This window comes from Podarcis erhardii, assembly GCF_964252035.2.
Source record: "Podarcis erhardii genome assembly, chromosome: 6".
In the NCBI taxonomy this organism is placed as follows: Eukaryota; Metazoa; Chordata; class Lepidosauria; order Squamata; family Lacertidae; genus Podarcis; species Podarcis erhardii.
This window is the reverse complement of record NC_138510.1, coordinates 23,867,333-23,894,973: the sequence shown is the minus strand read 5'-3', so window position 1 is coordinate 23,894,973 and position 27,641 is coordinate 23,867,333. Positions and strand designations below refer to the sequence as shown.

At 43.9% G+C, this 27,641-nt stretch overlaps 1 protein-coding gene across 2 annotated transcripts in view; it reads left to right on the top strand.

Annotated features, from left to right (window-relative positions):
* Nucleotides 1-27,641, top strand: part of SRC (SRC proto-oncogene, non-receptor tyrosine kinase) — a 90,397-nt gene that overhangs the window by 38,012 nt on the left and 24,744 nt on the right. The window contains exons 2-5 of one of the 2 annotated variants that reach the window (XM_081867777.1): nt 12,302-12,377; nt 19,553-19,798; nt 20,168-20,267; nt 23,101-23,118. In XM_081867777.1, the coding sequence (XP_081723903.1) occupies nt 19,561-19,798; nt 20,168-20,267; nt 23,101-23,118 (356 nt within the window). In that variant the 5' untranslated portion in view covers nt 12,302-12,377; nt 19,553-19,560. The remainder of the gene's footprint in view (nt 1-12,301; nt 12,378-19,552; nt 19,799-20,167; nt 20,268-23,100; nt 23,119-27,641) is intronic. The other variant, XM_081867778.1, reaches the window with a different exon arrangement.

Here is a 27,641-nt window from a genome sequence, read left to right as displayed (position 1 = left end):
TCATGTGCAAAGTAGTCTGAGAGACACCAACCTGTGCATGATTCCCACAGCTCAGCTGATAGAAATATTGTCCGTTCCCCTAGCTTTAGGTCACTGAATCCTGAGCACAGCAATGAATGCATCTCCCTTTTCAAAAAATGTGTTCCTTGGGACTGCAATCCAGTCGGAGGACACAAGCTTTGATTGTAGAAGATATTGGGGTCAGACCCTGCCATCTTCAGTAAAAAAGGACATTCTGGCAAAACCTTTTTGCCTGAGACCTTCGAGAACTGCTTTCAGTCAGAGTAGGCAATAGCTGTGAAGCAAATTACTTTCTCCAAAGACAACTGAGAGCTGTAGTTTACCCTCGTGCAGCTACAGTTTCCAACACCATTAACAAACTACATTTCCTGTAATTATTTTGGGGAACCAGTGGACTTTAAATGTACTGTGTGTATGCAGTGAATATCTGCGCTAGGTAGGCAATTAGTTTGACTTCGGAGCGCTTCCAGACAACTTGTCTATTATACATCCTGTTTTGTTTGTAGGCAATGTTGGCACTTTAATGAGCATTCCTTTTGCTTTGTTTGTGAGGAGGTTAGACGACAGTTGCATCAAAGCTAGTGTTCTCCTACACTATCCATTGCATTTCCCTGTCACTTTCCTTATTACAAAAAAAATAAAAACACACCACGATCTTTGGAAAAGGTGGTTTTCTGTGCAGGACCACCCTACCTCCTACAATTGTGCAACCTGAATTTGCTGGTGTTTGAATAGGTCTGCCATATGTCTGGGATTTCCCAGATGTATCTGGGATTTGTCCATTGGAAACAGCATCTGGGCAGAATTTCCGAAGATTGGTAAAAATGTCTGGGGAAACCTGGGTGTATGGCAACCCACGTTGGAAGGGTTGATTTTTTGGGAGGATTTTCTTTATAATAGCTCAAGATTTCACAGAAAAAGCTCAACAACTTTGCCCACCCCACCTCAAAGCAAAGCTCAACAACTTTTATGTCCAGATTTTCACTTTGTGAAATATGCAAGCCTACGTTTGAATCCCGCTCAAAAAGAGTGACAGTCAGGAAAGGCCCTTGGTGTTACGACAGCTTCAGTGATTTATCTGAACAGCACAAATGAAAGTTAATATATAAGCAGTTCCTCTGAAAGGAAGGGTTCTTCCCTTATTCCTTCCCTTCTGCCACCTGCCCCATCTCCTCACTTCCTTTGGCGTCGCATCTGGGCAGACTCAAAGCACTCCAGGCTACTGCCTCGCGTGCAGCAGTTTCTGCAGGCAGAAAATGTGGTATCTGGTTTTTTTTTACTGTGGCTCAGAAGTGTGGGAATGGGTTTCATGCCCACGCAGTGGGGCACTAGGGAGTTGGAATGTGGAGCTTGACAGCCATTGTCACTGGCAGGTTATTTATTTTTTTTAATGTAATTGGTTCTTCCCAAAACTTAAGCTGCTGCTCTGCGTAGGGGGTCAGGAATGGGTCAGTAGGGTGCTAAAGATAATTAAGGAGAAGCAGCTTTCTGTGGCACAAACCCTTAATGAAGGAAAAACACAAACTCCAAGCATATACATACGCACACAGCTGTTGATGACAGCATGGAATTGAAGAAGGAAGTAACATGTCTAGACAGTGCCGGATTAGAAAGCAGGTGAGGCTGGCGGCGGAGAAGAGGATCAGGTATTTTTCGATCACTCAAGGTTATGTCACCAACATGGAGTTGACTTGTGGGTTAAAATAGGGAACGCTGAGTTTCCGAGGGCAGGGGTGGGGAAATTTGCTGCTTTTGGAAAGTCCCACTAAGCTGCTCCAGCCACTTCTTCCCTGAGCTGTACCCACTGGGACCTCTGCCTGTGCGGAAACTCTTCCTGTCAGCTGGGATAGCTGAATCAAAACCTCCATGTTCAAAAGCAGTGTACCTCATGCCCTGCCGTTCAGTTTTCCAAGGCCATTTGGCTGGCTTCTGTGGGAGACATAGGGCTGACCAAAGGAGGTGTCTGAGAGTGCCATGGTTATAGAATGCCCAATATTGATATTTTCTAGAGGAGAGACCGGCTTCAGCTCTACCTTCTTCTGCTCCTATCTTCATAGTCCTGTCCTGGCCTAGTTTTTTATTTTATTTTATATACACAGTGGTAACTTAGATTACGAATTTAATCCGTTCCGGAAGTCCATTCTTAAACCAAAACTGTTCTGAAACTGAGGCACGCTTTCCCTAATGAGGCCTCCCACTACTGGTGCCCTTCCACCATTGGGTTTCCATTCTTAGACTGAGGTAAAGTTCGTAGACTGAGGTAAACTTCTGGTTTTGTGGAAGTTCGTAACCCAAATCGTTCTTAAACAGGGCTGTTCTTAAACCGAGGTACCAGTGTGTGTGTGTCTGTTTACAGATCTCTTGCAAGGAATGTTTCCTGTCTTAGCAAGTAGCTCATGTCTTGCTCACCAAGTCAAAATACAACCGGTAGTGACAGCAGGATTGTTTCTCTAATGCCCCAGAATGACCATGGGTGGTTTGTACAGTAACATCCAAAACTCCTGTTTGCCATCTAATCGTAGAGACAGGCCTCAAGATGTTTGTTTCTTCAAGGCTTTCCTGGCCAAACTAAGTTGATTTGCTCTTTTGAAAGGCTGTCTGCTGTCTTTTTCCTAGTAAAAAAGCCTTTTCCTTTGCTTTTTTTTGTCTTTTTCCTCTCTGTGGTAAGGGAGTCAATGCTCTGATATTTGTTTTAAATCATCCATTCTTTCTCTCTGTAATCTTTCACCTGCAAGGTCTCGCTTCAAATTAAGCTGCTGAGATTTGGACGGGGATGCAAATATGCTTGCGTGTGCTTGAACAAATGCCATCTGTGATCTTAAACTTTCTGGCAGAGGTATATCATGGTGCTTGCTTCTATAGGATGACAAGGTTGGCTGGCTGTCTACAGGCAGAATTGAAAGATTGGCCTGCAAATATCACAAAATAGGCCCCAGTTAGGCACATTCACACATTAAAAGCACTATTATGGACTATGGATTGTATTCAATGCATAGAATCATAGAATCATAGAATCATAGAATTGGAAGAGACCACAAGGGCCATCGAGTCCAACCCCCTGCCAAGCAAGAAACACCATCAGAGCACTCCTGACAGATGGTTGTCAAGCCTCTGCTTAAAGACCTCCAAAGAAGGAGACTCCACCACACTCCTTGGCAGCAAATTCCACTGTCGAACAGCTCTTACTGTCAGGAAGTTCTTCCTAATGTTTAGGTGGAATCTTTTTTCTTGTAGTTTGGAACCATTACTCCGTGTCCGCTTCTCTGGAGCAGCGAAAACAACCTTTCTCCCTCCTCTATGTGACATCCTTTTATATATTTGAACATGGCTAACTAATGCAGCACTAAGTCAGGGTCCTGTCAGTGCAAGGATTATCACTAGTGCAAAGGGGCTATCACCCTCCTCCCCTTGTGTGTCCCCTAAATCTGTACTGGGGTTCCCTCCAGATTTGCAGAGGTCATGGGGCACACATGGGAGGAGGGGCACAGGCCGTTTTAGGGTAGTGTGACTGGTTCAGTCGCACTGAGCGCCGCCACAAAAATGCTGTAGAATGGGGCACGAGAGGTGGGGGGCGGCACTGAATTTTAGCTTTCACACATTTAAAAATGCATTCGGGTTCCTTATGGTTTTCGTGGGGCAGAGGATTATGTTATAAAATTCAGAGCACCGTGAAGATAATTATGCTATGTTACGAGCCAGACTTCCTGACCACTGATTAATCATCCTTGTAGACTTTATTTCCTTAAAGACTTTGTGCAAATAACTCATATTTTTGGTGTGGCGTCCCCCCCCCTTTTTTTGTATCTCCCTCCTTCCACCACTGTCTCCCATTGTGAAACACAGATGAAAGGCTAGCTTTATTTCCCTTCCTCCCTTCCATGGTGTGTGTGTGTGTGCTTAAAAAATAAAAATAAACTCATACTGTTAAAACTGCATTGATATCGATCTAGCCTTGAGATATTCGGGCGCAACAAGCATTCTCTTATATGCTAGCAGCAGACGACAGTCAATCAAGAGCGTCTCCCAGACAGAACTGAATGAACACTTCACTGCAGCTGGGTGTCCTTGGGCTGCAGCCATTGATGTGGTCTGTCTGCATCAAGGGAGGTGCTAAGTGACTGGGCTGGCTTTTTGCTCCTCTCGCCAGCTCTCTTGGTTTGTATCCCACGGGAAGGCCAGGGCAGGAAATTGTGGTAAGATGTACAAATTGCGGGAGGGTGATCTTCCAGCCTTATTGCAGGCAATGCGCTAGCTCAGCTTTCCGCATGGGAGGAAGCATATTATCATGTCATGGGGTTTTTTAGTGGCGTTTGGTAGCATTTGCGTATAACTCCATTTAAAATAGGTGGGACATGGGTGGCACTGTGGGTTAAACCACAGAGCCTAGGACTTGCCGATCAGAAGGTCGGCGGTTTGAATCCCTGTGACGGGGTGAGCTCCCATTGCTTGGTCCCTGCTCCTGCCAACCTAGCAGTTCAAAAGCACGTCAAAGTGCAAGTAGATAAATAGGTACCACTGCAGTACAGACTTCCAGAATGGATTCTGTTCGAGAACCAAAGCATGACTGTGCCTCCAATGGGGATCTGCCTCTCAGTTTAGCAAATCACTGGTTTAATGAATCCTTTGAGTGCTTTAGCTTTTGTGCTGTTTTCCTTAAAGATGCTTTGCATCTGTAGTGGACTCCAGTTCTGACTGCAACTGCAGGTTACTTGGAGCAGAACATTCCCCTTGCAGCCCTGGCTTTTGACCTGTGCTCTGGGCGAGGAGAAACGACTCCTGCAGTTTCACTCACCCAGCATACTTCATCATAACCACCTGCTTCATGTCTGAGGAAACAAGGAAAGCACCACCTTGGCTTTCCCCCACTACCTTCTTCTCTTTTTGGCAGCTGGACCTGCAGTTGTGTGAGAAAAGAGGAGGTGAAACCAGCCATTTTCATAGACAGAACAGACAAAGAAACCTGGGAGCAATTTCCTCGATTTGCCCGTGAAAAGCAGCTCAGCTGGTTAGATCATGGTGCTGATAATGGGAAGGTTGCAGATTTGATCCCAACACAGTTCCTACAGAACAGCCATCCTCAGTCCTTCAGATGTTTTGGACTACAACTCCCATCATCTCAGGGAGATCTCATGGTGGCTGGGGTTGATGGGAGTAGTAGTCCAAAACATCTGGAAGGCACTAGGTTGGGGACAACTGTCGCAGTAATGATAAGCAGAATGTGAACAGACTTCTTGGACCCTTTCAAGGGGTCTAACTCCCTTGTACCCCCCCTTCTTTTTCTTTCCATGTTGGCACTCTGTTTGCTCATCCATTGGCTCATCCAAATTAAGAGTGCTAAAGCTTTCAAAGACTTATCCTGGATCAAACCAGGATATTGTTAGGAGGGAGAGAAAGAGATATTGTCTGTGCTCTGGTACTGTCTAAGCTGCATTTTACAGCTGACTGTCTTGTTTTTAATTGCTTTGGTAGAGGGTGGGTAGCAGACAGCAGTGAGAGACCAGTTGCAAAGGTCTGCCTTGTTATTTTACCTTCAGAGAGAGAGAAGATGCATGTCTCAGCTTATGCAGAACATCCCCCACTGCTTAAAAACTGCCATAGGGAGGGGAAATAGTTAGCTCCTGGGTTTTCCAAGCACAAACTCTCTTTCTGTAAGCTGGTCAGCTGTGCTCTAAAAATTCAAATAATGAGTTTACTGGGACATTTGTAATAAATCCTTGGCTATTCAGTATCAGAACAGGAGGGTGCAGAAGCAGGAAATCACTCTCTTTCCCATTAAAAATAAGGTGCTGCTAGGCTTACCGTGTTTTACAATCCCACCTCCTTGCTGCTAGTATTTTGTGGTGCTGATGAAATTGTAATAGAGATTTATACAATTATAAACCATGTAGAGTATGAAAAGATGGAAATCCATTTGTCCACACTGTTCCTTAGAGTGGCATAATACTAGAACTTTATATGTTTATTTATTAATTTGAACAATATTTATCCTTTCCTCCAAGAGACAAGATTCTTGTGATTATGGGTTAGATTGAGATTTGGTGACTGGCACAAGGTCACCCTAATGAGCCTCATGGCTGCATGAGGGTTTGAATTGGGGTCTCCCCTGTCTTAGTCTGACATTCTAAGCAAGGGGTGGCCAATGTAGTCCCCTCCATACTACATTGTTGGACTTTGCTGCCTAGAGCTGGGAGTTGGAGTCTCATGTCTTAGCGTTTTGGGGGTTAAATATCCATAAAAATTGTGCCACTTTCTAGATACTCACAATCAAACTATTTTGCCAGTGATATAGATGAAAACAGGAGTTGACGTTGTAGCCCTCCCCCCAGCACCACAGGTAAAAAACAACAACCCCAGCTCCAAATATTTAAGACATGACCTTTATTCAAAAGTCAATTGCAATAGCACAAAAGGGGACAGGGAAGGCCTCATTTGTATGTACTGCAGCCCTTAGTGGAAACACTTAATTCAAATGCCTGTCTTTATGCAGTACAATTATTTCTAGGGAAATATTAGTCAAGTACAAATTATAACCCATCCTCTTAAAGTGCTGTCAGTCAAATACTGCTTATTTTCCTAATCAAGCACACTTTTAAAATTGCAGGGAATCACTGGTGGAAGAAGGATTGACATCACAAACTAAAGCAGTACTGCAGTGTATAATCATTGTGCAAGGTTACCAGTTTTAAACAAATGTCTGAGTGTAATATTTCTTTTCCCCCACCAGGACACATCTAATGGGTATAATATATTAGCTATTTGCTCCCCACGGGAGTATTCAGCTGTGTGTGTGTCCTGGGAACAATTTGTGCAAAGTGTAGCCCATCTCATTAGTGCCCTTTATTGGGATACTGTATCACTTCATAATTTGCGCCGTTGTTGTTTTTGATAGGAGGGTATTTCATTAAAAGGGTACTTGCTTCTCCTGCCAAAATCCAAACTTAATATCTGGCCTCATTTTCCTCCGCTTCCCCCAAATAAAGGTGTTATCTGTTCGGAAAAATTAGAAATGTAAAGAGCTTATAGACAGGGGCCTGAAGAAACTAAAAGTATTCCAGCTGCCTAATGTGATTTTTATAGCTAAATGTGGCAGTTTAGCAGGTATGTATATTAATTGTTAACAAGTGTGAACACAAATACTCTGTAGTCACTGTTCCCAGCCTTAGAATCGAGCGTCAGTTCTTCTATGCCAAGGGTGGGGCATAATTAGGCTCACCAGGCATCCATTTTTGGCCCATGAGGCTGTTTAGGCCAGGCCAGGCCACCCTGCCCTACACCTGACATCGGTTGTGGGTCAGGTAAAATTGTGGATTTGCTAATTGGTGGTGCCTCCAAGGCTGTGTGCACAGCACCCCACAGTACTTTGCAAGTACTGACAATCAGCTGATCAGCAGTGCTCACAGAAAGTGGTGCACGGTGCTTTGAAGCCCCGACTGTCGGGGCTTCAAAGCACTGTACACTGCACAGGGCCAAAATAGGTCACCTGACACCATTGTGAGGGGATTGATAGGTGAGCAGCCCCAGCCACCTGTCAAACCTGACCTGTGGGGAAAGATGGAATTGAGAATTCAGCCAGATGTAGTTCCCCACCTCTGTTTTAGGCACTCGGGAGACCAAACTCATTTATTCCCTTATGTTTTGGGGCATGCAAATCCCACCAGCTGCACTCATTCCCCCACCTGTGTGTGCTGAGCAGAGTTTTAAAATATTATCATTGCAGCAAAATTTAAAACATAGGAATTAGGCTGAAAAGCCTTGTTTTGAGTAAGTCCAGCTATAAAGTAAGCTGGCCTCCCTGTTCTTACCCTGCTTAAGAAAGAATCAGGCAACAACTTCTAAAGTAAGTTTAAAAGTAAGATTTACTGACTTTATAATCATGTATTGGTTCTCAACAATGATATATATAAGCAAATATAAGCAATACTTATATTTAATTATAACCAGCTACAGGCATGTACCTAAAGATGGAGTGAACAGAGTCATGTCTGCATCCAACGATGGTCAAAGGAAGAGAGAGAAAAGGAAGTACTATATGCTCCTTGCTTTCCAGAAGAGGAGGGGAAATGACACCACACAGAGCCCTCTCTACCAATTGTAATTCTGTGGCCTGAGTACCTGCCTATCAGCAGTACAGCTCTGTGGTATTAACCCCTTCTCATGCTAACTAGCAAGAATATGCATTTGTTAGATTTGGCTCTAATCTCCCACAACAGGGACTGGAACAAAAAAAGCTGGCGGTGTCTTGAGAGCACTCTGCAGAAGGAGGTAGAACCACAATTCCTGTATAAGCATTGGTTCCTGCTTTCTTTTCCTCAGGGGCTGCCTATGGTAGCAACTGCAGAAGGTTGCTTGTTCTGCTCTGTGGCTGACTGGCTTCAACAAATTTCTCAAGATCTAGATACTCCATACGGATATGAGAAATAGGTTTGCATAACCACCTTCAATTTACCTTCATTCCCCCCCCCCTCAAGGTAATGGGCTTGCAGCCCAGCCCCAGATAAGGCTTTCCCTTCTTTCTCTACTTATCCTCATGCTCTGTCTTTTTGCCGTTTTCCTTGACATGTTTGGACAGGCAGGAAGGTACTGTAATAAATGCTTTCCTCCTTCCCTGCTATTCTATCGAGGAAGAAAAAGGCTGCCAAAGCCTTCAGTCCAGTATGAAGCCTGACTTTAAGCCCAGGAAAGGGATGAAATTTTAAGCTGGGCAGTTGCCTAGCAACCCTTCTGCATTCTCTTTGCACTTCTAGGCCTATGGCCTTGCAAAATCAGTGTGCCAACCCAGCTTGACTGGTCCTGAGGGAAGGGTGACTTAAGAAGGAGGTTTGAGGGCAGATATTATTAGGTGGGCCAGCAGCCACCACTTTGAGGGACGGGCTCCATTGAATATCCCTAGAAAGATAGTCGGAAGAGACAAACTTGGTACCATTTGTGCTGTGAAGACAAGGTCTGTGCCATGAAACTTTCTGCTTTAACAATACTTGTGGGTGTTCAAAGCACATCGTAAACTTGTAGTAAAATTACAATAGCCCTGTAAGTTAGGCAGATATTGTTGCAGGTGGGGGACTGAGGCTGAAAGTGGTAAATTCATGATGGAGGCGAGATTCAAACCAGAGTTGTTGTGATGTATAGGTCTTTTTAGGTACTATGCTTTATAGATTCCAAAGAAGATGCAATTTTTCTAACTCTAACCTCTCATCGCTTCTTATTAAAGGTTTGTGGGGTTAAAAAAAACCCTCTGTTGACTTCAGGTGGCTGATACAGTCAAGATGATGATTAATGTTAGTTACCATAATTTTCACTCCATAAGACGCACCTGACCATAAGACGCACCTAGTTTTTAGAGGAGGAAAACAAGAAAAAAAATATTCTGAACGAAACTGTGGATGTATGATTTTTGTGGTTCATGCTGCAGCTACAGACATGTGATTTGACTGTGAATTTGGGGTAGCCCAATGCAAAAATCCTGAGAATCCATGTGGATCCATGCTTTGTAACCATGTTTTTGCACTATTGCGGCCCCATGAAACAGTGGATGCGTTATTTTTTTGGTGCAGGCTATAGTCATGGACATGCTGTGTGATCTGATGGTAAATTTGGGGTGACCCAATGCAAAAATCCTGAGGATCCATGGGCTTTACCTCCCCCCTCCCAGGCAGCCTCCTTTATTGCTAGCGTCCCTTATCTCGGTCCCGATCGCCTGAGGATTTGTTTCAACACACACTTCCCTCTTTCTAAACAAAAAAAGCATGATCTGCTTTTCGCCCTGGGCAATTTGGCTCCAGGGACCATGCATTCGCTCCATAAGATGCACAGACATTTCCCCTTACTATTTAGGTAGAAAAAAGTGCACACTATGGAGTGAAAAATACGGTACTTTTCGAAATTTCAGATTAGTGTTAATCAAACAATTATAACTTTCCAGACACGGCAAGATGAAAAAGGTTTCAAACATACAGTCCGTTTTAAAATAAAAACAGGATTAGCAGATGCCATCTAGCAAATGGTAAGGTATGTAACTAATAAAAGCATGTGCTGTGATCCTGTTGTTCTTTAGTTGGTGGCCAGCCAGATGATTTTAGAAAACCCACAAGAGGGCATGAAGACAACAGATCTCCCCTATTCCTTACTCTTGCTATCAGGCTGGGTAAGGGGGTTTGATGGGTTTGACGAGTGTGATGGGGACTCCTCAGTTCAAGAAGCACACACTCTGATTCCCAGGTGCAGGTAGATATGTACAAGGAAGAACCCATTAAATGCAGCAAAAGCACTTTAAGAATGTTGCCCTGGCTAGTATCCATATTTTATAACTGTGTATTTTGTCTGTCTGTCTGTCTGGATACCCTCTGGGCTCTGGATAAACATAGGATTCTTTCCTCATCAAGTGCTCTGCAGTATAAGCTTGGTTGATAGCCTTGGGCTGCCAGCAGCCACCACCTCTTTTTTCTTGCCCCGTTGACTTGGTGAAGTGGAGCAGAGAATTGTCCCTTCTTCACACATGACAGATCAGAAAGGCAATCTGCTGCCTCCACCCATTTTCAACGATCTACAAAAGAAGGCTCACAAGGAGCCTGTGTTGTGCTTTTATGCCAGATTTAGTACTATGCTGATTTCCTTTAAGGGTGCCTCCAGACTGTCCTTGTTTTGCAGGAGGGATTTAGGTTTGTTGCAATTAAAGTGAATTAATGCGCTCTATCACCCTGGTGCAACAAATCCACTTTTAAAAAGCCACAGAGAAATGCATTGAAAAGTGTGGGATCAACAAATGATTAATGGGAAACCATCCCAAAAGCAAATCACGATAAATGCTCATTGTCCTACAACTGCGCCACAAATAAATCAGAACAAATGCTCGAAGACTGGATATAATCTAACCTCTGTGTAAGCTTTGTGCAAGCAAATCAGGTTGAATGTTCAATAAATAGGTTGCTGTAAAGTGGAATGTGTCAGGCAGCTGTTTTAAAACTAATATAAATTGCAGATTTAGGCCAATTTGGGAACAATTTGGGGATGGGAGTGGCGTTCAAGACTATTTATTTGATACATTGAGAGCAATAATAGTGCGATATTTTATAGTGTGACATCCCAAAGTATTTCCTCCATATAGTTCTGCTCATGTATGGACACGATGTTTTTCCAGTAAAAATTGCTTCTATCACTTCCAGATATTTTTGACTAAAACATTTCCTGCCTTTCCATTCCGAATGGGACCCGTACGGCTGCTAAGAAACATTTGAAATAAAACAGGAGAATAATTTTTATTGCTGTCATGAACGTTGAATGAAACAAGGTTGTGTGAGTGTCATGGGGATCTTAATGGATGATAGCATTGTTAACGCTCCTGATAAGCGGCAAAAGTCTTTTCCCCATCATTATTTTGTGCACTTAAAAAAACCCCCAACTTATTTCACCATGTTTTAATGCATGACATCTAAAATTTATCATACTCTGAGTAGGCTCATTGGAATCAGTGAATTTAGGGACCTTAAGATACAGTGAGCTGCATTGCTCCCCCACAGCTTCTTGGCATTAAGAAAAAGATGTACCCAAGTGTAAGCACACTACTTTCAACATTCTATTAATGAAACGTGGTTTAGATGCAAGCCTTGCTTTTTAACGTTTGCTTTTATTGTGCGTGTGTTTTTAGTGAATATTTTAGATTGTCTTTTGCAAACGGCTTAAAGATATTTCGTTCCAGTAAGCACAATATAAATTGATTAAATAAATAAGTACATTTACTAGGGAGTAATCCCCCATAAAAGGGACGTGGGTGGCGCTGTGGGTTAAACCACAGAGCCTAGGACTTGCCGATCAGAAGGTCGGCGGTTCGAATCCCCGTGACGGGGTGAGCTCCTGTTGCTCGGTCCCAGCTCCTGCCCACCTAGCAGTTTGAAAGCACATCAAAGTGCAAGTAGATAAATAGGAACCACTCCGGCGGGAAGGTAAACGGCGTTTCCGTGCACTACTCTGGTTCGCCAGAAGCGGCTTAGTCATGCTGGCCACATGACCCGGAAGCTGTACGCCGACTCCCTTGGCCAATTAAGCGAGATGAGCACTGCAACCCCAGAGTCAGGGATCCCTTGACCTTGACCTTAATCTCCCATTGGACAAGTGGGGCTTGCTTTCAACACACAGTGGTGCACTTGCTTGGAAGTAAGTCCCATTGAAATAACTCTGACTTAATTTCAACCTCACACGTTCAGGGTGGTGCTATAAGTCATGTAGTCAGATGTTGTTTGTTTTTTGTGAATTCTTAGCCAACATTCCATGTTTTTCTCTTTTGTAGATTCCAGGAGAGCTGCGCTGATTGATTTGTCTGCCACCCTGTCCGCCACAGAAAGCTCTGTCAGGTGACAGCGTATGTGAGTATTTTCTCTCTCTAAATTCATACTGCCAGTTCAAAAATATGGAGACCCTCCTCTAAAAAATGATGATAATGATGGCTTTTAAAAATCAGCCTTGAGTTGCTTACACACTAAATGACATGCATTTTGGAGCACCAAACACAGGCCTTTTTTTCCAGCTGGAACTCAGTTCCGGCACCTCTCAGTCCCCTCTTGGTCCTGGGAGTCAGTGGAGCAGGAGGGGTGGGGTCAGGAGGAGGAGATGTGGAAGCCGTTGACTCTACACCGCCTGACCTCTCTGTCTGTCTCCCTCCGGTAACTGTCCTTCACTGTCCAGTCCTGCATCTTCTCCTTCCTCTGACTCCTGGCTGTTTCAGGCTTCTCCAGATCACTGGATCCCTTCTTCCAAGTCAGTCTCCAATCCCCCTTCTCCTAGTGCCCATTCAGAACTATCCAGCCACTACTCCTCAGTGTTCAACACTTTAAAAGTTGTTGAAAACTTGATAGGGAGTGAAGGGCCTTGCATTTTAGGCCTATTGGGGCCAGGAAACATTTCTTTCTCACACCTGCATGATCTTGAGTTCTATTTCCATAATTGAGGAAAGGATAGTGGGTGTTTGCAGAGAGAGAGAGGGAGGGAGGGGGAGAGAGAGTGCCAGAAAACAGCCCAACTTCTACTTGCTGTGTCTTCAGTCTGGAAAAGTGCTTTGTCCATACTCCGAGCTTAACTGATTCTTCATATCTGAGACTAGGAATGAATTTTCCCCCAGGTAAGATTGGCTAGAGGCTGCTGTAGAACAGGGGTCGGCAACCTTTTTCAGCTGTTGGCCGGTCCACGGACTATTTTTTTTGGGGGGGGGGAGGAGGAACAAATTCCTATGCCCCACAAATAACCCAGAGATGCATTTTAAATAAAACCACACATTCTACTCATGTAAAAACACGCTGATTCCCGGACCATCCACGGGCCAGATTGAGAAGGCCTTCTGGCCCCTGGGCCTTAGGTTGCCTACCCCCGCAGTAGAATGTAGCCTTGTTCCTTTGGGATGTTTTCTTCTTCAGGCACTTTTCCAGATGATACCTTCACTGCCTTTATGACATATTGTGGCCTGGATAGCGTTGGTCAGTTGGTGGCAGATAACTTGCCATGCCTCCATGGAAGGAGATTATACTAGGCAGCCTTTTAGTACTTTCCCTATTTCCATGTTTATCAGGGCACAGAGCAGAAAATTCAGAGCCCGTTCCAGCAATAGCCTCAAAACAGTTCTGTCCCTTTGCAGTTCTCTTCCCTGAGGCCTCTGCCAGTCTGGGCTCGCCTTCATTACTAATCCAGTTGCAGGAAAGCCTCCCTTATTATGCCATGTCTAATCAGTCAGAAACGAGCCTTTTGAGAATGCTGGCTGCTTCCAATTACACTCCACTTCACCTTGGCATAAAGATGCAGGGACGATGGCGGGAGAGAGTGTAAAAAAAACCTAATAGTCTTGTTTGATCCACATCACTGGCAAACTAGGTGTGAAATCAATTGCAGGCATGTTAAACAAAATGAAGGTGGATTTTTAAAACTGTTTTTATAACACATACCTTGAGAATATATTGGGGGGACAAACAGAGGGTATAGCATTGGAAACCATCATGATGTGTTCCTGCACTTTAAAATTTACCACCACACCAGTGCTGTGAGTTATAGTAGTTAGGTTACTGTTCACGAAATTTGGTTGGCCACTGTGAGACTAGGATGCTGGGCTGTTTGTGCCTTTGGTCTAACGTAGCAGAGTTATTCTTACAGTTTGCATTCTTTGTTCCTTGATTCCATTTTTGTTCCTTTGTTCCTTGATTCCTACAGTGCTTCATTTTCAGTTCCTGTATCCTATTTTTTGTGCCAAGAGCCCTGAAAACATGAGCGAGGGAAAGGCTGAGTTCAGTCTTCTCGGAGCAGTGCATTTTCAACTGAGGCTTGGCAGTAACCCATCTGAGAAAGAAGCTTAGTGCAAGATCCTCAGTCATGCCTAAGTCTGAACCCGCTATTGGCATTTACCCAAAGTGACTGATATTCTAGATATACTGATTATTGAGCTAAACAGAACAGGTTTTGAAAATCTGAGGGAACGAGCTTTAAGTTGTTTCCTCTGACCTTGAAGCCTCTTCTCTCACCTATGTCTGTTTCCTGAGCTGGAAATAAATCCAAGAAAACCAAGGAGAAAGAAAGAAAGAAAATATTCCTCCAGATCATATTCTTAAATGCACATTTTTTAAAAAATCAGTATTAAGGCACTTTACTATTATTCAAAGCTCAGCAGCAAGACTTTGTAGAACTGCATCCAAGATATAATTTATACCCCGCCCATCTGGCTGGGTTTCCCCAGCCACTCTGGGCAGCTTCCAACAAAATATTAAAAATACAATAAAACATCAAACATTAAAAACTTCCCTAAACAGGGCTGCCTTCAGAAGTCTTTTAAAAGTCAGGTAGCTGTTTATTCCTTGACATCTGATGGGAGCTTGTTCCACAGGGTGGGAGCCACTACCAAGAAGGCCCTCTGCCTGGTTCCCTGTAATTTCGCTTCTCGCAGTGAGGGAACCGCTGGAAGGCCCTCGGCGTGGGACCTTAGTGTCTGGGCTGAACATGGGGGTGGAGACTCTCCATACAAAGCACAGTCTTTCCTGCAAAGAATTCTGGGCAGTGTAGTTTACCCCTCACATGGTTACAATTCCCAGCAGCCCTTCACAAATTACAGTGCACAGAATTCTTTGAGGGAAAGAACGGGTTTCAAATGTCCTTTAAAGATACAGCGTACGCAGAGCCTAAGGCCATCAATACCTTGGGTTGCCTCAAAGAATCATAGTTTTAATCAAAGTTTACTTTGTAAGGGAGTTGACGTTTTGCAAGGATCACAAGACGCTACCAGGTCTTATTGTCCTTTTAGCCCAGGATTATCGACTCTGACTGGCAATGGCTTTCCAGAGTCTCAAGCCATTAATTGCAAATGACACTGGCTGGACACATTTTGCTGAGGGATGAAGAGTGAGGACAGGATCACAGTGGAAGGCCTGCCCTAGCCTTCATGTGTTGAATAGACTGCAGAAAAAGGCCCTGTGTGAGTACAATCTTTGTGATTGAAAACACTGTGTTTTTTCTTCTCCTCAAGACAAGAGCTTTCCCTCGCCTTCCACTGAGTTGGTGCCTTCAGATTTAAAACCTAAGATATGCTCACCACAGGAGCTCTAATTGTCACATGATATGGAAAGCAGCTACTAGCTTAGGTGCCTTTCAAAATCATGAAATAAATCACAACTCTATTGATGGCTGTTACGCACTGGAGGAGCCAAGAATGAACGCTCCATAATTTGTTTACAGTGCAGAAAGTTCTGTGTTTATTCTTCTTCAATCTCAAACAAAGGCAATCTGCAAGTGTTCAAAACACTTCACGTTATTTTAGTAATCCAAGAATTTGCTCCCCCCCCCCACTTCTGTCCCCATCTGCATTTCCTTTTGCGTTGCTGATCATTTTAGATTGTAATTCTGAAGGCAAGGGCTGTGTTATTTTTATTGAAAGGTCAGCTGCCCTGGGAGCAGTGGTGGACCTTCATGCTCTGGCACTGGGGGGTGGGGTGGAGAGCAGGTGGGGCTGGGGCACATCCCAGGGCCGTGGTGTGCCGCCTGTGGGGGGGTGGCGCCCAGCGTGGGAAGGGGCAGCTGTGATAGTACCCCACCAGGATCGCGCTGCCGGGGGCGGTGTGCTCCCCCCGCATGCCTCTTCCTCCTCCAGTGCCTGGGAACTTTTCTGGTTGAAGAGTGAGAAATAAATGCTCTGGATAAAGAAATACCCTATTTTTGCTCCATAAGACACACCTGACCATAAGACACACCTAGTTTTTAGAGGGGGAATGCAAGAAAAAAAAATCTTTAAAGGGAGTGCTGAGCAGAGCCTGTATGCATCCCAGGCTCTGCTCAGTGCTCCCTTTAAAGAGCTGCGTGGAGCGTGTGTGCAGCGCTTGCAGGCTTCTATCCAAAGAGGGAGAAGCCCCCAAGAGCCACACACACACACTCTGTGCAGCTCTTTAAAGGGAGCGTGGCTCTTGCAGGAGGTGGGGGAAGGGACTGAGGGGCTAAGCCAGAAGCTAGAACAGCAAGTGAGAGCGCTGTGCAGCTATCCCTCTCGCTGTTCTGGCTTCTGGGATAGCCGCGCAACGCCTCCTCAGGGTAGCGGGATGAAGGCTCCCCGTGCCCTGAAGAGGCTTCGCGCAGCTAAGCCAGAAGCTAGAACAGCGAGAGGGAGCGCTGCGCAGCGATCCCTCTCGCTGTTCTGGCTTCTGTGATAGCCGTGCAGCCTGCATTCGCTCCATAGGACGCACACACATTTCCCCTGACTTTTTAGGAGGGAAAAAGTGCATCTTATAGAGTGAAAAATACAGCTCCTGGACTGTGCAGAACATGAGAAAGGCACGACTACATTGCTACATGGGTATGCATAGAGGTCTGGCATTCCACCTGTATGAACATATTGAAGCTGCCCTGTGCAACACCAGATTGTTGGTCCACCTTACTCACTACTCCAGCAGTTCATTGGGGTCTTGCACAGAAGGTCTCTCTTAGCACTTTTGTCTGAGATTATTTACTGTTGTTGATGGAACTGAACATGGGTCCTCCCTTTGTAAACTGTGTTCTCTGTTGCTGAGCGATGTTGTACCAGTTGCTGGAAATCACAGGAGCGGGGAGGGGTCTTGTGCTCAAGTCCCACTTGCTGGTTTCTCACAGGCATCTAGTCAGCCACTGTGGGAACAGGATGTTGGACTACATGGGCCATTGGCCTGATCCAGCAGTCTCTTCTTACATTCTTAGTGGTTGTGCTATACTTTGCAGTTTTTCCTCTTCTGCACGCATTGACTGAATGTGTGAAGGGGAATCTGAGATGATTACTCTAGTGAGATAATGGCTGAGGTGAGGGTTGAACTTCATTGCTTGCTCCAAGTAGCTCAAATGTGTTCGTTCAACATTTGTCCCGCTACGTTCAGCGGAGCTTATTCCCAGAGAAGTGTGTGTAGGATTGTATATTTAAGCCGTTTGCTAGACTCGCTCCTTCTTGCCCCAAGATTAATCAAACAAAAGTGATCATTGTGGTGTATGCTGAGCTTATGGAAGCCTTTATTTCTGCCTAAGAAAAGCTTAAATGAAAATGACAGTGCCTTTTCAAGTCAAAGTTCCCAAATCTCACAACAGGTTAGCAATAGCTACATGATACCTTAATATCTCGAAGTGGGGAAATGGCTGCCATCCGTTCCTGATGATGGCTTCACACACAGGGAACTGGTCTAATCTTTATGAATCTTGCTGTGACAATTCCTCCCTCTTACTTCAGTCGGGCTGACATGTAGTCATGTCACTCAGCAACTGAGATCCCGGCCCAACCAGTGTGTAAGTAATGAAGCATCAAGAGCCTCACGTTCCCTATTGACTGAAATCCTCCAGACAGAACTGTCTTCTCTGTCTAGCTGGGTTCATTGGTCTTATAACTTATCTCTCTCACTTTGACCTCAGAGTCCTGTGGCGAAAAAGAATTCTGCAACCAAGTTTGAAAACGTTACGCTCACCATAATATTCGTTTCTGTCACCACCCCCAGTTTGTATTCCCTGTTCCTTTTAAAATAAACTAAGAGGAATACAGTGGTACCTCAGGTTACATACGCTTCAGGTTACAGACTCCGCCAACCCAGAAATAGTGCTTCAGGTTAAGAACTTTGCTTCAGGATGAGAACAGAATTCATGCTCCGGCGGCGTGGCGGCAGCAGGAGGCCCCATTAGCCAAAGTGGTACCTCAGGTTAAGAACAGTTTCAAGTTAAGTACGGACCTCCAGACTGAATTAAGTACTTAACCTGAGGTACCACTGTACTTCTTTTGAAAAATCCTTCTTTATAGAGCTGTCTAGATTTTATGAACTGCAGGAACGGTCCTGTTGGCTGTCATACCACCATGGGAAATTTGCCCTGTGTAAATCCTGTGTGTGAGAGGGCTTTTCTAGCCCCACACCCACACCCACACGTGCATCTGGCCAAGCCATTGTATACATTTCAGTGCTGGGTCAAGATGCACCGCTTTGCACAGGCCTTTGAAGGTGGAGAGCAAGATCAGAATTCCCCCTCTCCATTTGATGTTTGAGTAATACATGGTTTATTGTATTGAGCTGTACAAAAAGGGAAACGAATCCCAACCAACTGTAGATTTGATTTTTTTTAAAAAAAGGGAGCAAAAATTGTCACAGTGTGACAATGTGAATGTGTATGGTAAATAAAAATATATTTTATGAATTCTGATTACAATTAAAAGCAAACAATATGTATCTTCCAAGATCTAGTTGCAAAAGAATGCAAACACCAACAATGTATTCTGCCAAAGTATCAAGAAACTGAACGGATGTAACTCACGAAGTATCACAGAACAAAAACACATTTTGACCCTAGTCTTCTTCAGTGGACTAGTCCCCCCTAAAAAAGCTCCTGCCACAATAAAATGATTAATTTGGGTGGAGTATTGTTTAGGGGGTCTTGTTGCATTACTGATATTCTTTTTTCTTCCTCTTTAAATTCGTTTCTTAATTTTTAGTTCGGAAATTGTGAAATTTGGTTGTGCACTTTTTGTTGTGTTTTATTGTTTATTACTACTTTTGTCCTGTTTGCAATTATGTAGATCTTTTCATCTTGTAAGCCGCCTTGAATCATGGTTTTAACTATGGAAAGGCGGCATACAAATATGGTGATGACTAAGGTGTAACAGGAAGACCATGTAGTTATTGCTGCACCTGACTAACATGTCTACCCCGCCACAGTCTGTTTCCAAGGATTCTTATTTATTCCACAAAATTTTTAACTTCCACCCCAATGATCTTCCAACAAATTTAGAATGGAATGAGTTAACGAATTTTTTTAAAAAAGAAAAAGCATTGTGGGTAGTGCCAGAGGTGGGATTTGCAACCAAAGAAAATCTTCTCATGCCAGTTGTGAGATCTAATTGTTCTGAAACAGTGTTGACAGAGCAGAGTTCACCTCTCCAAATGCAGCTGCCTAATCTTAATTGTTCAGTTTTTGATCTTGCAACCCTACAAAGTGAGATAATGTTTTGTGTCCTCCTGAATCCAAGAACTTGCTCATTCAGAGCAGGCCACAGCTTCATGTTTGCTGTCCTTTTCTCCTGTAGCTTGAATCATGGGGAGCAGTAAGAGCAAACCCAAAGACCCCAGTCAACGGAGGCGCAGTCTGGAATCCACAGAAAATATCCATGGTGGTTGCTCTGCCTCTCAGACACCCAGCAAAACCACAGTGTCAGATACTCATCGGACTCCCAGTCGTGTATTTGGAACAACTACCACAGAACCAAAACTCTTTGGTGGCTCAAATACATCTGATATGGTTACCTCTCCTCAGCGCTGTGGGCCTCTGGCTGGTCAGTATGATTCCTACCATGAGTAGAACTTTTCCAGACTTTTTTATAGCGTGTATAATGAACATCCTTTTGGAGTTGTGGCAAGAAGGCTGTGTTCCCCAAAGTAGATGTGTGTCTTCAGTCCCACAGGGTCTTCAGTCCCATCCCATGCACAACTCTTTGCACAGGGATCTTTGTAAGACTTTCATATACCATGGTGGGACTGTTGACCTCAGTGCTGCCCTTCCCTACTTACATGTAATTGTATGTACTGTAAAAAGTACTCAAAAGGGGCTTCAAGATATTAATTCCCCCTCTTACAACAAGAGCCCTGACTAAATTTGATATGCAGTGGTGTTCAGCTAGAGTCTTGAACTTGTCTTGTTGCAGGTGGAGTCACCACCTTCGTGGCCCTCTATGACTATGAATCACGAACAGAATCAGATCTTTCTTTCAAGAAAGGGGAACGCCTCCAAATCCTCAACAACACGTAAGTACCTTTTGCCCAGGTGCTGAGCTAAGGGATGCATTTTAATTTTGTAGTAAACATATTATTCCATTGTGCTGCTGCACAGCATCTATGCCCATGCTGGGAAATAAGAAAGGACAAATTCTTCCTTCTCCTTTCTTGCTTTCTTGTTTCCAGCTCTTTCTGTTAGATGTTAATAGGATAAGTTGGGTCAGTTTAAATGCCTGGGCTTAGAGAGCAGGGGGTACCATTTGGGGGACAAAATCCATGTTTTGATGTCCTACCGTCTGATGTTCCAAGTTGCATCCCGTGCTGATCCTAGGTTTATATTGATTTCCTCTTCTGCCCTTCAAATAAGCTTCCAGCTCGTTTCCCCAGTACATGCAGGGAATCACTGGCTGCCATACAGTCACTGTAAATGAAAACTTGCAGTTAGTTCCTCCTTTTCCTTCTTGCTTTCAGTGCTGCCCCAGAATGACTTTAGGGTTCAGCCTCCAGAAAGGACTCTCCACATAGCAGTCCTCACCGGACTGAGAGCCCAGCTATGTGTTTCAGGGCATTATGTGGCTGCCCACTCTCCACATTTCCTCCTCCATTCTTTCTTTCCATACATAAACTCCGCTTCTTTGGCTACTGCTTGTGGGAGTGGGGAGAATGCTGTGCCTAATGTGGTCGCGTGCCTTGTTTAACTAAATAATACCAGGGAGGCTAGGGGAGCGGGGGGGGGGGGAGGTGGCAGCCACATGTCCCCTGTAACGTGTAATTAGGCCTTGACCCACTTATTCAACATCATCAAACAAGGCAGGAGCAAACAACGTGTACCACACTAAGGCACACACGCCAAATGGGTCAAGCCTTGTGCTTTGATCAGCATGTTAAGCATGTGGAATAAGCTTGTGCTTGAGTTTCTACCGAAAGATGGAGATAAGAGGGAAGCCATGGAGGTCCAATTGGTCAACAGCAAAGCCTGTTTGGGGTTGTAACAGGAAGTCACAAGTCCCAGTTTCCAAGGTTGGTACAATGGCTTCACTGGAATTCTCAGCTGAGATCCCACTGTGATTTCACATGTAAAACGTTTGCTTGATTTCCTCATTTCCTATGGCATTTTTCAAATGTAAAACGTTTTTGCTGAGGACTGCAGCATCCTTCTGCAGCATGGAAGGAGGAGAAGGGAGCATCTATGGGATGGCTTCTGGAGTGATTCTCACATGTGTGTATGCATCTACATCTTGCTGCCATGGGTCCTTTATGCAGTTGGGATATTGTGAAAGTGTAACTTTTCACCAGTCCAGATTCAGCTCATAGGATACTTGGCAAACATGGCAATAAGGTATTTTTACCCAGCCGGGGGGGGGGGGGGAGGGAATATTTCCTGGGAGCATTTAGCAGTCTAATGAAAGAAGAGAGTAAATGGTTGCATTCTGTCCTAGGTGGTGAGAGATAGTATTGCCCTACATCGTAGGATCATTGTGGAGGGAAACGGGATGAAGACAATAGAGCACTTAGCACATTAAAAGCACATTGTAAACAATTAATGATATTATTGCCATATGACTGGGCAGATGGAAGTGGCCTCTTCATAGCAGATGTTGGGACCTCCCCCTGCTTCCTTCTAGCAAACGCATTTTCCACTCATTGCTCTGCTGTCTAAATATTGCTTCTGCCCTGTGGGCTGTCTGGGCTTCTCTGGCCTTCTGGAGTCCTCCCACTCCTGCCTTAAAGTTTCCCAGAACAATGGGAGACCTTTAGAAAAGGCTGTGATTAGTTAATTTTATTTTATTCCTTTTAAAGGTATGTTTATTTAAACTGCTGCCCTTTCCTGTAGCAGGCAATGGGTGGCTTGGTGCAAGATGCTGGGGGCAAACAGTATGTGGGAGATGGTTCATCATCATAAACTACTTGTGAACTTTCCTGTGGAACCCGTTAAGAGACATAGGTCTGGACCTTTTGGGTTGTTCCAATGCAGCAGTTTTCATATGGAGAGGAGTAAAGGTAAAGGGACCCCTGACTGTTAGGTCCAATCGTGGGGTTGCGGCGCTCATCTCACTTTATTGGCCGAGGGAGCCGGCGTATAGCTTCCGGGTCATGTGGCCAACATGACTAAGCCACTTCTGGCAAACCAGAGCAGTGCCATTTACCTTCCCGCCAGAGTGGTACCTATTTATCTACTTGCACTTTGACGTGCTTTCGAACTGATAAGGTTGGCAGGAGCAGGGACTGAACAACGGGAGCTCACCCCATCGCGGGGATTCGAACTGCCGACCTTCTGATCGGCAAGCCCTAGCCAACCTCAAGCTACAAGTCATTTTGACACCTGTCATTTAATCCCCTCAATTAAAGAGATGACTGGAGTCTTCTAGAGTGAGCAGAATTGAGTTCCTGCACTCTTCAAATCATAACTTGAAATGTTTGTGGCTTGGCGAATGGAATGTTGCAAGTTCACTGTTTCACATTCAGTGGAAAAACCCGTCTTGAGGACTGGAAGCTGTTGGTTGTCCTGTTACTATCACAGAATCACTGGAAAGGGTGGCAGTTAGAAATGTTCTACATTGATTCCCATATCCATTTGTGCACCAAGAAACCTCTGTGTATTCAGAGAAACTTGAGGTGGTTAGTTCATGCAGCGCACTGGCTAGTTTTCTACCTCAATATATGTTCTTATTGGGGAACCACTGATAAGCTTTTTAGGAACACCAGAGTTCCTAGGAATACATTTTGAAAACCACCGTATTATGGCTATTAGCACTTGTGTATGCATCTTTCCCATTTTGAAAAGCATCTCAAAACTGCATTTCTTTTAATCTAAGCCCTGTCTCTTTCTCTCTTATATCCTGCTCCTCATGCTTTCATTTAGGAGAAAGGTGGATGTCAGGTGTGTATCTTCTATTTGATTGGCATAAGCAATAAAAGCTAACCTGATCTTTGATGTCTGAACTATGGGGGAAAGGATTGGGTGGGTTGCACTTTGGGGCTGGGAGGGAGAGCAATGTTATGCATTAAGTTTAAAGTCCTTATGGTTCTTCTCATTTGCAGACTCAGGAGTTTTAACATTGGTTTTGAGCATTTTTACTTTTGTAACCAAGCAGATGATATATTCTAGAAGTGTTGTTTCAACTGAATTTTAGATTTTGGAGTGTTATGTATGCATTATTATTTTTTGTTTCCAACTGGAATGTGGGGAGCGGAGGTGTCTGAGTTAGATAAATTCTTAGTCATGGTGATCAACCTTCTAACAGGAGAAAAATCAGAGTTCTGGGCAACATAAACAGGCATCATTAAGTACCTTTGTATGACTTGTCCAGTAGCTCAGGGGTTTCCAGGCTGCGGTCTGTGCACTACCAGCAGTCCATGAGCTTCATTCAGGGGGTCTGTTACATGTCCACATTACATATTGATTTTGATTTTTGATTGCGTTTTGACTGCCTCTTTTGTTATATTTCATTTTACTTTGGAATGCAAATTCAATAAATACGATAAAATACAATATAAGAAATAAAAGAAGCAGTAAAAAGACAATTAAAAATCATACAGCATGTTGCACAGCAGATGACAATTGCTACAACAGGCAAACAAAACAGTCAAGTGGTTCAACAAGACCATCAGCAATTTTCAATTCATAGGGGGAAATGGGACCCACTAGTAGTACCATATGCCTTACTTGAGTAAAGTTTGCATATGCTTTAATAAGAACTGAGTACATAAAGCTGGCTCTGCCTCCTCTGAAGAACATTAAAATCATGTAGGTGTATCCCAGACTTCTTATTGTTCTGCTTATAACCATGTGGGTAGACATTCTTCCTGTGAGGGACAAATGCAACTTGGGAAGGAGACAAGTAGATTTCACTCCAGTTGAATGCACAATAAACCATGGAGGAATTGGAACAGGAGTGGGACTCCTGTGGCCCCTTAGATGTCCAAATAACTCAGATTCAGATGACTTTGAGAAAAATAATGGTGCACTATGGACTATTGGTTGAATTGTGGTGATACAGGGAAGGAACTGCCTGTGTTGTCAACTGAGCTGGCTGTATCCAGCAAAGATTATGAGTGTGCAAGCACCATTCATTTAAGCTTATTATTCCAGCTCTTATATGATTTCATTTATCTCGTCTCCCATTCATTGCTTACTTGCCTAGGGCTATAATCCTACACATACCTAGTCTGTTTAAATCAACTGTAATGGGATATAGGCAGATAAGTCTGCAAGTTTTCCCCCCCCTCTCTCTTTATCTCATGGGGAAATGAAGGTGACAAAGGGTGTATTCCTCTTTCTGTTCTCCATATCTGCTGTTGAGATTCTTTTCACTGACCCAACTTCATGTTACTAGCCTCTGAATGCAATATGCATTCATGAAGTTCATGACAGGAGGTGAGAAAATGCTGCAGCAGAAGGATTTTATATTTGGTCTAAACATATTTACCCATGCAGGGGTAGCCAGCAAGCATTATATACCTGTTGAACCTTAAGACCTAGAGATTAAACAGCTGCTTTTCCTGAGACCTTGCTGTTTGGCCCGGCCAAAATATATGCTCTGAACAAGTCAAGTGGTTCTGACTTCCTCCTTGTTTTCCTCTACAACGTTTCTTAAATTCTAAGCCAAGTAATTATATATATATATAAAATCCTAGTCAAGGTCAGGCCAGTAAACGTTCACAGCTAAAGTTTCTCTTGCAATATTAATGTTCTAATAATCTATTTGTGGCTTTTAAAACAATCCTGGGATGGTGCAAAGGAAATGGAGCTCTGCATTGTTCTTCTTTGGAGCCCTGACTGAGGACTTTTATTTGGACCAGGTCAGGGTGCTAGAACCTATTTTCATTGTCAAGGGCTTAGGCCTTGAACATATGAAGTAGCAAAAAATGGTTTGAGTGTGTGCAGAGTTTTAGAAAATGTTCTTCTTGGTACCACCAAGCAACCACAACTAGCCTCCACATTTCAGGGATACATCAGACAGTATAGAGTCAGGTGCTTGCACATGGTGATATAATGAACCCCTGCAGCTTATGACTGGAAGTATCCCAATAGAGGTTCTCCATTTTATGGTGGCTTACAGCCACTCCTACTGTTTTGGCACAGTAGTCAGAAGTGGCTCAGCCTTGTGCATGTGGGGCATCAGTCGTTTCATTCAGATTGCAAGAATAGAACTTTCATGTGGCAAAACCAGATGGCAGCTTTTAAAGCACCATTTATGCTGGCAGAGTGAGAGAGATGGATCTGTCCACCAAGACCTGCCAAAAGGAGTTGCACAAAAGCACATTAGTGCTGTTGCCTAGCTCTCCCTATCACAAAAATGAGTCTTCCACTGGATAGCATCTGGGTGGACTGTGAACTGTGTTAAAAAGAAGAGTGCCACTTCGTATGGCCAAATTATCATGACGTCTTGGCCAGCTCTGCCAAAATGGCAACCGCTTGCCTGCCCATTGTTGTAGAACTATCCTTGAACAGGTTTGCCTCCTTGAACTTCTCACTATAAAAAACGTAAGTATTGCTGATATCCAAACTTAAATTCCGCAGGTAAGTATTTATAACATAAATATTTTCCTTATTTTTAAAACAGCAGAAACAAAAATAGACATTTTTGATTACTGAAAGCTCTGGTCTTTGGCTATTTGGCATACTTTCCAGGTACAAAGCAAGTGTGCATTCTTTCGCTTCAAATGAACTAAATACAATATTGTGAACGCTGGCAGCTTCACAGCTGCCTCTGGTATAAATAACGCCGAGAACAGAATGGCCCTCATAGGAAGATGAGGTGGTTTTTTAAAGGCTTTGTACTGAAGCATGTAGAGGAGAAATGAGTCTCAAGCTATGTATTTCACAATATCCAATATCGCTTCACTGTTGGAGTTTAGGATAAGAGCGTATTTCTCACAGAGATACTGTAGCAGTAATGAACTGCAATCTTTTGAATAGCTAAGGTGCCTGGCCTTCTGCCTAGCAACATGTTGCGAGGGGAGGAAGTTTCTGAGAGATACACACTGCATTTGGCAGGTTGTGCTGACCCAGCCATATAATTCCATAGCTGTGGCTGTAGTTGTCCGCCCCACCTGAGTCAGAGGTATGCAGAGGAGAGGAAGCCATTTTTGATTGCCTTTAGTAGAAGTGGATACCTTTACTTGAAAGATAGATGAACATAGATAATCGCTTAGTACCGTACAAGATAGATTCAGAAGTTCTAATCGTTCAGTTTGTTGCTTATGTCTTTCGAAAGAAAGCAGCCTCATGCAGTGCCTTGACCTAGCAGCTTGGCTCTGGAAAAAAGTTTTATCTTAATAAACATTCTGTTTTAAAATTCATTGAGGTTTCCCAAGCAATGGATTTGCAGTGTGTGGATTAAATTGACCCAGACAGAAGTTGACTCTGGGTTTCCCCATTCATTCCAATGGAGAGGTCTATCTGTAGCCCTCTCATAGGAGCTGGCATGTCCTTCCTCTGAAGTGGATGGGGAAGCACATATACCCTGGGGAACTTCTGAACCTCTCTAAGCAGTCACCAGATTGGGAGTGGTTATTAGTATTCCGACACCTAAAGATGAGAAGATAGCATGATCTCCCTACTTACAATGGATTTTCCTGGCATGTGCTTGCTCAAGCTGTACTTCCCTGTGACATTATTCAGGACGGGGAATTTGGGGCTTTCCTTCTACTTGGATTTTTCCTTTTGCAGCTTCCTCTTCCTCATTTGTACCTCATTATCTTCCTTCTGTTTTACACAGTTTAAGAAACAGAGCCTGGGTGAGGAGTACCTGTTATTTTAGAAGTGGTAGCTCGTGCATCACTGCATGGCAGCGTTTAGATGCTTTCTGGCTGTGCGCTATGTGAAAATAGTGCCATATTAACAGCTAGCCGGGCATACTTCAGATGACTTTAGCCTGCAGATCTAGTATAATACATTGTCCCTCTGCCAAGGCCAGCCAGATATTAGTTCCACACACCTGATATACTGCTATGCACCTAGGAATGTTTGTATTCATGAGTAGCCCCAAACATGCCCAGAACTCACTGTGTTTGGACTTCATTAGCCTGTGTGGCTCTATAAACCTAGTTGTGGGGGTTATGGTAGAGCTGCCATACATCTTGAATTTCCCAGACATAGATGGGATTCGACTGTTGAAAATTGCATCCAAGAGAAATTTTCTGAGGAATGTCTGGGGAAACCCGGATTTTCACTTTTTGAAATATGGCAACCCTAGGTTATGGCCATACATCCAATGTTTGTATTTTTAACTGGGACACTTCAGGGACAGAATGGGTCTAAATGCACATTCTTTACACTTCACCCTATTTGCTGTTACGGTTCTGTCGGGAGGATGTGGTGGTGAGGGGAGAATCTGCTTAAGAATTGCACTGCTTGCAGAAGCCACCTTCCCTTCAAGAACTGCAGGGCAATCTCAT